The 11,462-nt window shown below is 51.8% G+C and overlaps 5 protein-coding genes across 5 annotated transcripts; all 5 read right to left on the bottom strand.

The window, feature by feature from the left end:
- Positions 1–719: 719 nt before the first annotated feature.
- Positions 720–2,447, bottom strand: LDX57_009043 (putative MFS sugar transporter; the record flags this gene model as incomplete). Its single annotated transcript, XM_046090763.1, has 2 exons — positions 720–1,813; positions 1,883–2,447. The coding sequence occupies 2 exons, from the start codon at positions 2,445–2,447 to the stop codon at positions 720–722; spliced, it is 1,659 nt and encodes a 552-aa protein (XP_045946738.1).
- A 925-nt stretch (positions 2,448–3,372) lies between these two features.
- On the bottom strand, positions 3,373–4,092 carry LDX57_009042 (uncharacterized protein; the record flags this gene model as incomplete). Its single annotated transcript, XM_046090762.1, has 1 exon — positions 3,373–4,092. The coding sequence occupies one exon, from the start codon at positions 4,090–4,092 to the stop codon at positions 3,373–3,375; it is 720 nt and encodes a 239-aa protein (XP_045946737.1).
- Positions 4,093–4,737: 645 nt separating this feature from the next.
- On the bottom strand, positions 4,738–5,883 carry mak16 (ribosome biosynthesis protein MAK16; the record flags this gene model as incomplete). Its single annotated transcript, XM_046090761.1, has 2 exons — positions 4,738–5,656; positions 5,822–5,883. 2 exons carry the CDS (start codon positions 5,881–5,883, stop codon positions 4,738–4,740), a joined length of 981 nt encoding a protein of 326 aa, XP_045946736.1.
- Positions 5,884–6,244: 361 nt separating this feature from the next.
- Positions 6,245–9,698, bottom strand: FAR11 (FAR11/STRIP family protein; the record flags this gene model as incomplete). The annotated part of the gene is made up of 5 exons (XM_046090760.1): positions 6,245–7,076; positions 7,129–7,258; positions 7,311–7,483; positions 7,540–7,652; positions 7,719–9,698. The coding sequence occupies 5 exons, from the start codon at positions 9,696–9,698 to the stop codon at positions 6,245–6,247; spliced, it is 3,228 nt and encodes a 1,075-aa protein (XP_045946735.1).
- Positions 9,699–10,457: 759 nt separating this feature from the next.
- Positions 10,458–11,316, bottom strand: LDX57_009039 (phosphatase PAP2 family protein; the record flags this gene model as incomplete). The annotated part of the gene is made up of 3 exons (XM_046090759.1): positions 10,458–10,924; positions 10,992–11,181; positions 11,269–11,316. The coding sequence occupies 3 exons, from the start codon at positions 11,314–11,316 to the stop codon at positions 10,458–10,460; spliced, it is 705 nt and encodes a 234-aa protein (XP_045946734.1).
- Positions 11,317–11,462: the final 146 nt, after the last annotated feature.

Raw genomic sequence — 11,462 nt, 5'->3', positions numbered from 1 at the left:
AAGTATGGTGGTGTTTGGAACTGGAGCGAATGATTCCCCTTTTTCTTTCTTTTCTCTTCTTATTTTTTATCTTTTATTTTTTTTTTTTTGTTTCCTTTCCTTTATATATATCATCCATCATCCATCTATCCTTCTTTCTCTATACCTTTTTTTCTCCTTCTGTTTTGCTGAATCTCTAAACTACCCACTGTGAGTGTACTATACTATACTATCTATCTTATCTCTTTGTGAGGGTTCACCCATCTAGCCACTTTTTCTTTTTCACGCTTTTTTTTTGTTATGTCGCTTAGCAACATCGTCGTCAACTTATTCTACTTTGGTACATACATACATAGAACTGTCCACCTTGTTCATCAGTCATTGAAATATTATCTCGGTCATGAATTGGACTGGGTCTCCATTTGGAAGGTTCATATTTCGTACAGCAGAGGGAAAGGTCAATAACTGAGAACTAGTATGAAGAGTGGAATAATATTAATTTGAAAAATGGAAATAATTAATGATCTCCTTCTCTCATCCCCTCGTCTCACCTCATTTCTTCCTTACGTACATCACATAATGCATGTTAGATCGTGAATATCATGAAAGGCAACCCCCGTCCATTACTTAACATTCCACCTCCTTCGTGATTGACCATGAGATGTCAAATCTCAAGACACACCCCGATACGAGACAAAGACAATAGTATGATTGATTAAAAAGCAAAGACAGGCTATTCCTTATGCTTCGGGGGAAAACACCTTCTTGAAGCGGAAATGGCAAAGGTCGCGAATCACCTCGGCCGTGCTCTTGATGTTCTGGCGCACGATGACGGACGTGGGGCGCGAGAAAAGCTCGTCGATCTCCTCGAGGGACTTGTTCTTTGTCTCGGGCATGAAGAGGATCTGGTAGAACCAGCCGATGGCGGCGATGCCGCCGTAGAAGCCCAGGGTGAGACCGATACGGGTCATGGAGTTCATCATGGCGGTGAAGTTGTAGGTGACGATGAAAGAGCAGAGGAAGAGGTTGGCGTCGGCGGTGGTCATGCCGTAGGATCGCAGGTAGGTGGGGAAGACTTCGGCGGGGATGACCCACGTAAGACAGGCGTAGGAACCGAAGAAACCCATGTAGAGGATGATACCGGTCAGATAGACACCTTCGGCGGCGGCGGGATGCTCTTCGTAGTTGATAGTATAGCCAACACCGACGAGAACCAGGCCGATGAAGAAGCCCGGAAGCATGGCATTGGCCCAGTAGCGACGGCCGAACTTCTCCATGTACATCACGGCAGGGATGGCACCGATGAGCAGGGAGCCACCGCCAACTAGCGACATGAAGACGCTGGTACGTTCATCGAAACCGATCTTTGTCATGAGAACGCCCATGTAGTACATAACGGCGTTGACACCGGTGAACTGGCCCAGGAAGACCATGGCGTTGGCGTAGACCATGGCACGGCGAGCACGAGGTTCAGTTAAGAAATCCATCCAGGCGTATTTCTTGGTGTTCTGCTGCTCATCATGTTCTGCCGTGACGGCCTGCCGCATGCCCAAGAATTCGTCCTTAGCTTCGAGCGTGTCGAAGCCGCGAATCTGCTTCCACACACCGTACGCTTCCACCGGCTTGCCCTTGTGCATAAGGAAACGCGGGCTCTCGGGCAGGAAAAGCATGCCCACGAAGAGGATGGTTGAGAAGACAAGAGAGGAACCAAGAATGTACCGCCAGTTACCGGTGACGTCGACAAAGATAGCGGCCACTGCATAGCCAAGAACCTCTCCCAAGGCGATGTTCAACTGATACAGGGAGACGAGGTTACCACGAATCCTTGAGGGAACTAGAAGACGGAACACGTTAGCGATTAAGTTGACTGATTGCGATGAAATGAGATCATGTTGTTACATACCACACTCGGCAACATAGACAGGGACCGTTCCGCCCTCAAGACCGACACCTGCACCCAGGATGAAACGGCCGGCAAACATCATGCCAAAGTTAATGGCACCTGCCTCCAGGGCGGCACCGATGGTGTACAGGATACAAGAGACGATGATGGCCATGCGACGACCCAGGTACTCGTTGGCAGGCGACAGGATGAGGGCACCGGCGACAGCACCCAGCGGCATACCGGCATTGACCAGACTGCTATCGTTGTCCGACAAATGTAGAGCACCGGGCATGAAAAGGTTGGCACCACTGATCAGAGACTGGTCCAGACCCGAAAGCAGACCACCCATGGAGGCAAAGGCGACAAGGATATAAGTGAAGAAAGCCGGGTTGGACAAGGTCACCTGGAAGCGAGGCTGCTTCAACTCACGGAACTGTTCCTCCAGCTGTTGGAGTTCTGCGTCCATGGCCGCTTCGTTGTATTCGGCGGACGCCTTGGGGTCCTTAGCGATGTCGTCCATCTCCAGCGCCGCAGGCTCCTTGTGGTCATCATGGGATGCCTCGACATCCTTGAGGGAACCCATGACGAATCTCTTATGCTGATGTGGATAGGAAGAAGTCCCTCAATAAAGGACCGAAGTGCTAACCAGCCAGTGGAGAGACAGTCACGAAGGAGTAAGGAGGAAGAGAAGGTCAGAGAAAAAAAGAAAGAAGAAAAAAAAATAAAAGGGAAAAGAAGAAAAAACGAGCATGGGGATAACGCTGAATTTAAAAACCCCGGACTCAAGGCGGGGTGATAGAAGGGAAAACATTGTTGTGCAACGCCGACGTCAGGACGTCAATTATTCGCTCAAACAAGCCAACAAGACGACGGGGGTCAGCCGTGGGGGAGGAGGGCCAAAAGAGCGCGAGAGACGGGGAGAGTCATGAGTGGTAAGGTAGAAAAAATGCAAGAGCAGCAAGGAGGGTTAGTCGCGATGCCGATCTCCACACCAACTCCGTGTTTTTCGTTCCCCGTGGAGAAAAATGCCCGTCGGTAACGGGACGAAAAAACTCACGAGGTGCATCGGCCTTGGACCAGTCTGGAAAGCAAACCACGCCCAACAACGCCGATTCCGGGACAATTTCGGCGAGTCTCCGGCGATATTGGGCCTTCCAAGGATCGAGCCTGGAAACCGAGACGCTCATTCGTTGTGTGGTGCGTTAAGACGGCGCCCAGAAGGCTTGGGCTCCACTGCCGGCGTGGGATGCTTTGCGATGCTTCGAAACAAACTTGCGATGTTTGGGGAGACTAGCCAATTTGATAGGATAATAGATTGTCGTGGTAGACCAGTAGAAGTTGTAGAACAGGCACTAGGCTTTTTAGTCTGGTTTTCTTGTTCCTTCCCTCGTTTTTTGACTCTTTCGCTGCTCTCCACAACTCCGCAACTCCACACTCTTGCCCTTTCTCCTCCCTTGGCGTCCCATGGTCTCTTTGACTCTTCCAGTCTTCCTTCCTTTTTTCCCCTGTTACCCTCGCATTCTTCCGGGAGGCATCCCGATCGGTTTTCGTGCACTAGGATCCGCTCCCCCTCCATAATATGGTGAATTGGGCCGACCATTCGGATTCTGACCGGGACTAGGAGATCGGCCCCCATGTAACCTGGCCCGTAGTCGTTCCTGCGCCGATGCTGCCCGTTCCAAAGGCTGCGCTCCCGACATCGACTGGTAAGACCCGGCTCGCTGGCTGGGCAAGGGTCGGGCCCCCGAGGGGTGCAGCATCGGCGGCGTGGGGGACTGACTCGGTGGCGTCGCCAGAGACCCGGACGGTGCGCTATTTGCCGTGGCCAGGGGGGGTCCGCTCACACCACCTCGTCCTCGTCGGAGACTTGCTGTCTGGGGTGCCGGGGGTTGCGGTGCACCACCTGAGTCTCCCCACAAATCCCCGAGTCCTCCACCACTACTACGTCCGTAGCTCGACGCCGCTGGTGCACCAGCGCCAGGCTGGATCTGGGTCGTCGCGATGACCCGGGCCGGTGACGGCGTTGGCGCCTTTGGGTCGGGGGGTAGCCAGGACGGGTATGGCCGACCCTTTTCGGTATAATAGGCCCGGAGAACGTTCGAGATGTGCGAGCAGTCCTCGTGATCGGGATCGTCCGCCTCGTCGCCCAGGGTGATGGCGCGTCGAAAAGAGTTTAGCCGCGTGCCCAGATTTGACAGCGCCGAAGACGACGTCAGAGAGGAGAACATGTTGTTGGTACTTGGTCGAAAGGTGCGTCACTTCGCAGAGTGAAGTTGTCGGTGGGTTGATCAGGAGGGGTGGGAATGTGGCGGGATGGAAAGGCGGCCACGCCCCTGGGAAGAATTGGCGGTGGCGAGAATTCGGGGACTGGATGAACACGGTATCCCTTTGAACCGATCAGGAGAAGAGAATCGACGTGACAAAAAGGGGGTGATTGAGGGGGGGGCAATTGGAGGGGAATAAATGAGGATGATGAACTGATGGACTGATTCAAGTTGATTAAGGGAAGGGAAGGCGGCATTTCCGAGTCTCACCGCCGCACGTGAGCCGCGGCGTCATTCCTCTACTTCTACCAAGTATGGATAACTACCGTACCATCATACGGATTATGTGGAGTGTCCAGAGTTCCTCGTGTTGGAACTGGAAATAGACCAGTCATAAGAAAGTCAATGCTTGATTCTAACTCCCGACGGATCTGCAGGATCGGGGTTCTATGTCAACAAATCAACTATAGACATTATGCAAGGGCCACAACACGCCCGATCGCAGCAGAACAGAAACCACGAAACAAAAGCCAGACAACGCCGTGCATGAAACAGTCCCACAGTGCTTTTTTTTTATGTTCAACGGCGATTCCCCTTCCACTTCAATCATTATGCCAGCGCACTCTCCTTGCCAACTCCCTCCGTCTCGTACTCGATCTCCACCTTGGGTCCCTTCTTGCGGGGTTTGGCCTGGGGAGCAGGGCGCTTTCTCTTGAATCCAGGCTTAGGCTTCTTCGCGTCGTCCTCGCTATGGGCGCTGTCATCCTCCTTGTCGCTGTCCTCGTCGCTGTCTTCATCCTCGTCCGATTCGTCATCGTAGTCATCACTCGAGTCCGCCGACTCACCGCCCAGCCAGTCTTCAATATCCTCCAGATCCTCCTCGTCATCCAGATCACTAACATATTCCACCTCTCCAACACCTTCCTCTTCCTCCTCCTCCAGCTCCCCATCATCCATGTCCTCGTCACGCTCACCCTCACCCGAGCGCTCCAAGCCCCGCAGGACCCGCTTCCAGATACCCTCTTCCACATTGAGCGGTCGATCCCCGTAGGCACCACTACGCAGACGCTCAATCAGCTCGCGCTCGATCGCGCGCTCAACCTTAGCCGCCGACTCGGCCTTGCGCTCACGAGCCTCTTCTCTCCGCCGAATCTTCGGCGCCAACCGCGGCACCACCGTCTCGCCCAGTCGCTCGTCCTCCTGGGCCAGCTTCCGCATGCGGATGGCCACCTGCGTCAGTCGCGTAAGTCGCTGCTTGCACTTGTGCACCAAGAACTTGGGCCAGTAGATCAGTCGCTCGTCGACCTGCTCGAGCGCCTTGGCGTAGTTGGACGACAGTCGCACCCGCTCCCACCACTTGTTGGGCATGTGTGATCGCTCCACCGTCTTCATGTACAGGTACATCGCGCCGGTCTCGGGGTCCGATCGGATCGTGGCATATCGGGAGTTGGCCAGGGGGCAGGACTGGCGGTTGCAGAGTCCGGTGACATTGTATTCGTTTCGGCAGAAGGTTTGCTCCTTGGTGGTTCTGTGATTATTGGAGAATTGGCTATTAGTGACCTATTCTTGTAACCTTTGAGAGAACGGTATTCGTTCTTGAGATTTTCGTCTCTTCGAATTTTCGATTTATTTTTTCTCCAATCTTCTCCCCGGGCTGGGTTCCGCCGACAAATCTTTTCATCAAAAGACTTACTTGAGTTTGTAAGAGCAGAACTGCTGGTTGATCACCTGCCAGACAATCTCGTCCGACGACATTTTTAGTGTTCGTGGTCACAGCAAAGGACCGTGGTTGGGGAAAGAATCTGGGGGTTCGAGGCGCAGACTCGGCGAAGATGAGCAGAGGAAGAAAAAAAAAAAAAGAGTTACCGCAGCGATCAGTCACGTGGTACGAGTGTTATCGATAAGACCCGTGATTCTTATCGTTATCAGTGCCACAAGCCAATCAGAGTTTAGTTATTGTATAGAAAACAATGGATGGATTCATTCTCGTGAAGACTTTTCTTAAAGGGTATCAACTGTCAATATGACAATGCTATTTTATGGAGTCTTCAATGGTCTGTCTACGGAGGATGATGAAAGATAGTTGACTGCCATCACCACCGGTCAGGTCTCAGGCCTACCACCCTTCCATCTGCATAGGACCTGCCTCCCATTCGGTCCCGTTGGGCAAATGTCCGCCAGCAGCTACCAATTCTTCCTCGCAGACTCCATTGATGTCGTCGGCCGCAAACCCCCATCCCATCGACTCAAGCTCGCGAGAAAAGAAATCCCGTTCTTCTTCCATGAGAGAAGTCCCCTCCTCGCCACCCATGACGTCTTTGTATTGCCGCAGGTGCCACCAATGGGTCATGCCCCGAAGGGCTTGCTCCAGAGGTAACGCTTCTTCGACCTCGGCGTCAATATCGGATCCTGCCAGCCAGTCGTCCCGCAGCTCTGGCCGGCAGTAGAGATAGATTGCGGTGATGACACGCATGTTACCCTGGCGCCATTTGCGGCCACAGTACGGGACCTGCGATTTGAATAGCTTCAGCGTGTAGAATCGCAAATGAGGATCAGGAATCTTGAGTCCCTTGCGGAGGATGGTGCTAGACTTGTACTGTACAAGTAACAGACACCGGTGGGCCTTGTCGCGCGTGATCTTCTGCATAACATGCAGGTAATTGATGGCCGAGAAGAAATTGCGGAAGGAGAAGATCGTGATCGGCTCTTTAGGGGGCGGCGCAGTTGGGTATCCCAGTTCGTCAACCTCGGGCCGATGATTTTCTTCGATGAAATCGGGTGTGGGCTCTTCAGGAGATGACTCGCGCATCGAGATACCTTCATGCCCTGAATCTTGTCGATGCCGGGCAATGGGGGGCGGCACAGCTTCGTCCTCGCTAGACTCGCCTTCTGAGTGTTCGGTCTGCTGGGGTGGCTGATCTGAGTGCAGGTGGCAGAAGTGGAAGAAGCTAGTTCGCTATCAGTACAGGTCAAATTTATATTGGTCAAGATGGCACTAACCCCAATTCTTCACGGTCGTTCTTCTGTGCCACCGCTTGATCAACATCCTGGTGGGCGAACATTTTCAGGATCAGAGGCAAATAGTTAGAGTCAAGCAACAACTGAGTCATGTACTCGAACTTCAATATATCTAGACTTTCGTCAGCATTTCATGCAGGAGTCCTTGGCAGGCTTGAACTTACGGGATCGCTTGAACCATTTCACCAAAAGCAACAGCGATCCCGAGATGGCTTTGCCGGTGATCTCGCGCAGCCGAAGGTTGTCGAGTTCATCAATAGCAGCTTCGGAGTTGAGCTCGCCAATGATGTTGTTACTATATCCGGTCGCGTACCCATTGACTGAGCCGTAGCCCTCACTAGAGATGCCAGTTAGACTACTGAGTGGGAATCAGGAGCGTTATGGCTGACATACCCCATGGATTGATTGTTCGGTCCGTTTGCCTGGTTGACCACAGCACTGACATTGGTAAGGATGACCTTCAAGAATACAATAGTAATCGACTGCAAATGAACGAGTGCTTGTGTCTATTCGGTACCATAAGCCATTGTGAACTGGTAGTTGAGAGGAGGTAAGAGAAAGGCTGGACTCACATAGAATGACTCCACCGCGTCCAGGCGACGTTGAATATCTTCGTTGTCGGTTTCTTTCTGGGGTGCTCTGTCGGGGCTGGCTTGTCTACTATTATTCTTCTTCTTCTCTTGTAGATCCAAGTCCTGCAGATCCTCCGTCAATTCCATATCAATGCCCTCATCCGAAGGACCTTCGTTGTCATCCAAGTACCAGCCACGGTCGTATTTCATAAACCGCTCTCGCTCTTCCCATAGTTGCCGCATGGCTCTCGTCATTTTGACGTGCGTTGAAAACAATTTTCCGGCCTCAATGATAGATGCCGGGACGTCACTTCCTTCCCATCTCTTTCCTACCAGCACATCTTGAATCTCAGCGGTCCCTTTGCCACCGATATCGTTGCTCGAGTCATCGAGAGGCGGGTACATGAAGGGGAAATTCTGGTTAGTCTGGTAGTTCTGCTTCTTCCCCGCCTTACCACCCGGGCCTATGGGTGACGGTGGAGGCGACGGTGCCGGGGTTGCGATATGAACCGACTGGTGAAGGATTGAGCCATTTCCGCCGGAAACCGACGGCCCAACACCAGAAAAGAGACCGTTCGAAGTAGTTGTTCTGCTGGGGTGCTGAGGAAGAGGGGGGAGGATTGAGTTGTTCTCCAGCTCCAAGGGGACAACAAGAGGCGGTGGGTTATAGGCGGGATACTTGGACGTGATCTCCTGTCGAAATACATGATAGTCAAGCGGTGACGCTGTTAAAAAAGGAGTTCTTCCAGATGACGACTTTTCCCTCTCCTCGAAGGCTGGCTCTAATTCTTCTTTGGCTTTCTTCAGACTGTCGCTGCCGCCGAAGAAGAGAAGCAAGGACTTCCAGAACAATAAGATGATCCTTGTGAGCGGAACATTGGCCGAGTCGTCCCATCGCAGCCTTGAAATAATTTCCACCAGAAAAACCAAGAGGTTAGGATTCAAGTCCATGATACTATCTCGTAAAGGCGTATGTTTCTCATTACGGGCCTCCTGACGCCGTCCAGTTTCCACAAGCAAATAAAATGCCGTGAGTACTAGATTCGCCTCTCGCTCGGAGGCAGCAAGGAATGCAATGTTAGCGCTCTCGTGTCCTGGGTTTTGGGAGTCGGTATTAGGCGATTTGCGATTCTTCTCAAATGTCTGGCATAAGCACTCGAATAATGGCTGGATACCCGAGCAGTCGTGAAATAAGCTAACGTTGTTCTCGATCCAACTGAGTTGAAGAGATTTGGGCGTCAGATTTTTTGCCGCCGTCTGCGAAGAATCGTCTTGATGGTCGTCATCATGGACAGATCTGCCTGCAGTAATTCCCCACACGCCAGTCACTACATAACAGAGAATTTCCAGCGCTTCGATTCGGACCAAAATCTCCCGGTCTCTTAGGCGAGAAATGACCTGGCTGATAAACGACTTGCGCTGAGCATCAGATGCCTCAGTCCAGGAGACATTCGAGCCAATCTCATGACTCTCTCCGAAAGCGGTCCACTTTTGCTCAAAGGAAGATCTCATACCGAGGAGCATCGCTCTATCAAATTCACTGTACTGAAACCATTCCTCGATCTCTTCCTCGAAAGGCTGTGAATCCGCATATTCGAAAGCATAAGCGGGCTGTTCAATCTTCGGCATCTCCTGGACTAGCTGCCTCAGCTGTGCAAGACTCAGTGAGTCCGGCGGCCGTTCTGAGTTCTGCTGCACTGGTGCTGGAGGCGGGGGTTGCAAGGGAGGCGGCGGCGGTGCCGCGACATCACGACGTAACTCGGGTCGTCGAGCCGCTTTTTCCACTTGCGGGGGCGCTTCATTGGCAGCAGCCGAGGTGGATTGCGAGGCCTGCTCCTGTCGCAATCCCTCAACGACTTCTTCCATCAACTGATCGTCCGAGACTGGGCTGATATCGGTCCCGGTCTGGTCAACCTCATCGGCCTTCACAAAGTGATGCTCTTGCATGGAGGCTTCGGTGGAGCCTGTGGGGTCGTCCATTTGCGCCACTGGACAGGTGTTTGGTTTCAAGAAAAGGTAAAAAAGATATAGGGAAGAGAGCTAAAATGCCCAAAATGCAATCAAACAATAGTCGCAAGGGTATCGGTCAAGGATAGATCATGAGATATGGCAGATGAAATATAGATTAGGTCATTAAGAAGGGAAAATATGAAGCAGGCAAAGTGGGACAAGGGTCCTAGTATGGTAATCAACCCAAATGCAGGCACATGGTGTCGAGTGGCAGGCTTGACAAGACGTCTTTGGCAGCGGTTTGTGATCGACGATGGAGGATTCGGGGAAACGTGACGATCCGCGGGCGAGGCCGGTCACGTGCAAGGTACCGGTGGGATGAGGGCCAGCGCAACCACGGTCACCGCGATACTTATTTCTATATCACGTTAGTTTCTTAGAAAAGAATGCTTCAGATCTTGAAATTTGCTATACAGACATTGAAACTCATATGGACGTCACTCAACTGTAGGACATATTACTTCAGCCACCATGTGTGAGTATATATTGCAGTCTGTCTCTACGAGATATAATATAGAACCTAACCGGACAAGATTGCTTAGTGTAGTTATAGTCTCAATAGAGATTAGATGCGAAGATTCAGGAACCGAAATAAGTATATATGTCTATAGCAACGGTGTAAGAATATCCAGGAAGGGGGTATCACAAAAGCCAAATCTTGTACAAGCTCTTGGCCCTGACTCTCAGGCCTTCGGAAACAGCAAATGCTAGAAGTAGTCGAAACGGCGATTACTCCGATTTGCGGGACTGGTCATCCCTATTTTCTTGACGTTTCAACTTCCGCTTCGATTGCCACCGATGCCATCCGGCTTCGTCAAGTTCTTCACTTACCACCAAATCCCGGATTCTGAAAAGCCTGGATATTGACAGGTCTAAGGCCCAGTCTAGCCAGCCATAGGTTCGAATCACTTCCGTCACAAGAAACCAAGCCAGCGCACACCCAACTCCAGCACCACAGCCTGCTAGGACCTGCTTCGGGGTATGGTAGTTCAAGTAAACCCGACTAATGGCCACCATACCGGCACCAAAGCATAGTCCCACAGAAAGCACTAATCTGAGGAAGTAGTGTAGTTTCGCGTCCGAATGAGGCAGGGTAGGGGCGTGTCGGAAGAGAAGAAACAGCGACAGGTACACGGCGAAGTAAGAGACAAATTGGGCATGAGATGACGGCATACCGTAGCCTTTACCGAACATTTCTAGAAAGCCAATCTAGGCATCAGCTATCGGTCCACCGAAGAGCAGCGGGTTGGGTAGTCCACATACGCTTTGGCCGTTCCTCTTTGATTATACGTTTCAGCACAAAATTCAAGGCCTCACAGCCCATCTGCCCGGCAAACATGAGAAGCACCTCGGCTTCCCTTGTAGCCCAGATGAGAGTGACGTAGGCCACACATAGTGCCTGCGGAACCAGAGCGAGCCAGGCAGAGAGGAAGGACAGGGGATCAGAGGGGTTCTATAGTAGTCGCCGACATGTCTAATTAGTTTCTCTCCTATGAAATCAATCCCGGTCCAGGAAGACCGCGAAAGAAGTATCACTTACATAATGAACGTGGGTCAGGGAGAGTGAAGCCAATGGCACCTCCCCCATGTTGGAAACGAGGACCCTCGGGGGTATAGTGTTTCCTTTTCTTTGTAGATTTATGGTTTTCTTTTTTCGCCAGGTAGACCGAAACCCTGTTCACTATCCTAGGATTAATGAATCTGGAAGGGTGAACCCAACAAGAAAGTGTAGAG

This window comes from Aspergillus melleus (genome assembly GCF_016097325.1).
Source record: "Aspergillus melleus strain CBS 546.65 chromosome Unknown contig5, whole genome shotgun sequence".
NCBI lineage: Eukaryota > Fungi > Ascomycota > Eurotiomycetes > Eurotiales > Aspergillaceae > Aspergillus > Aspergillus melleus.
The sequence above is the reverse complement of the archived record's forward strand: the minus strand, read 5'-3'. Positions and strand labels throughout refer to the sequence as shown.